The 1401-nt window shown below is 44.5% G+C and overlaps 1 protein-coding gene across 1 annotated transcript in view; it reads right to left on the reverse strand.

The window, feature by feature from the left end:
- BUB1B (BUB1 mitotic checkpoint serine/threonine kinase B) overlaps positions 1–1401 on the reverse strand; it is a 75103-nt gene that overhangs the window by 15848 nt on the left and 57854 nt on the right. Inside the window, exons 16-17 of the mRNA XM_011989316.1 lie at positions 1215–1348; positions 168–308 (exon numbers count right to left, since the gene is read on the reverse strand). Of these exons, the coding sequence (XP_011844706.1) occupies positions 168–308; positions 1215–1348 (275 nt within the window). The remainder of the gene's footprint in view (positions 1–167; positions 309–1214; positions 1349–1401) is intronic.

The following is a 1401-nucleotide window of genomic DNA, read 5'->3' on the forward strand; positions in this document are numbered from 1 at the left end:
AAAAAAAAAAAAAGACATGAAGTTACTGATGTGTCATCCTCTATATTGCTTTTTTAAAAAATACAATCTAGGAATATTTACACTGCTCAAGCATCAAGCTTAAGTACAAATAATCACTTATTTGTATGCTGTCATACACCAGAGGACATGCGTTCAATGGTACTTACCTAATTCAATTTCCTTCTCAATTTCCAACTTAGGCATTGGTCTGTCTTCTATACACAACTCTGCAGAGGCACTTAACTCTGGTAGGGACTTCAGTAGTTGTCTGCGATACTGTGAACACCATGGTGACTGAGTAGGGTTTTCTGCTAGTGGGAGGGAAAGGTGAAAAGATATTACCAAAAAAAGAACCTAATGCTTCAGCTGGATATTATAACAGAGTAGAAGAAAAAAAAAAACAAGGTTACACAGTCAGCACTGTTAATTTAACTAAACTCACCTGTCTCAGGTGTTTATGAAACTGTGTTCACTTCGTACTAATCTATTCTAGAAATTTCACAATTTATGGCAACTTCTGTCTTTTTTTTTTGAGACGGAGTCTCGCTCTGTCGCCCAGGCTGGAGTGCAGTGGCGCCATCTCGGCTCACTGCAAGCTCCGCCTCCCAGGTTCACGCCATTCTCCTGCTTCAACCTCCCAAGTAGCTGGGACTACAGGCGCCCGCCACCATGCCCAACTAATTTTTTGTATTTTTAGTAGAAACGGGGTTTCACTGTGTTAGCCAGGATGGTCTTGAGCTCCTGACCTCATGATCCACCCACCTCGGCCTCCCAAAGTGCTGGGATTACAGGTGTGAGCCACCGCACCCGGCGGGCAACTTCTTTAAGAAAAACACCTAGGCTAGGCATGGTGGCTCACACCTATAATCCCAGAGAGTGGGAGGCCGAGGCGGGAGGATCCTTTGAGGCCAGGAGTTTGAGACCAGCCTGGGCAAAATGGCAAAACCCCGCCTCTACAAAAAAATACAAAAATTTGCTGCGCATGGTGGTGGTGCAGTTGTGGTCCCAGCTACTCGGGAGGCTGAGGTAGGAGGATTACCTGAGCCCAGTAAGTTTGAGGCTGCAGTGAGCTATGATTGTGCCACTGCACTCCATCCTGGGTGACAGAGTGAGACCCTGTCTCAAAAAAAGAAGGAAAGAAAAACATAGAGCTCAGTTTGCTGAGATAAACAAGTGTTCGCTAGGCATGGATATAGTGGTATGTATGATCCTACCTGAAGTCTCATTAGTAAGTTCTAGTTTCTCAGGAATCTGAAGACATTTGATGGAGGAGGTGCTTGCAACCGAGGCAGAAGAACCAGAGAAGCCAGAGGAGTGTGTGGCTTCACGACTGTCTTCAATAATTGGGCTAAAAGAATCACAAATAAGTTAATTCTTATAGGAATAATATATATTGGCAGC

This window comes from Mandrillus leucophaeus, unplaced genomic scaffold, assembly GCF_000951045.1.
Source record: "Mandrillus leucophaeus isolate KB7577 unplaced genomic scaffold, Mleu.le_1.0 Scaffold35, whole genome shotgun sequence".
Lineage (NCBI taxonomy): Eukaryota > Metazoa > Chordata > Mammalia > Primates > Cercopithecidae > Mandrillus > Mandrillus leucophaeus.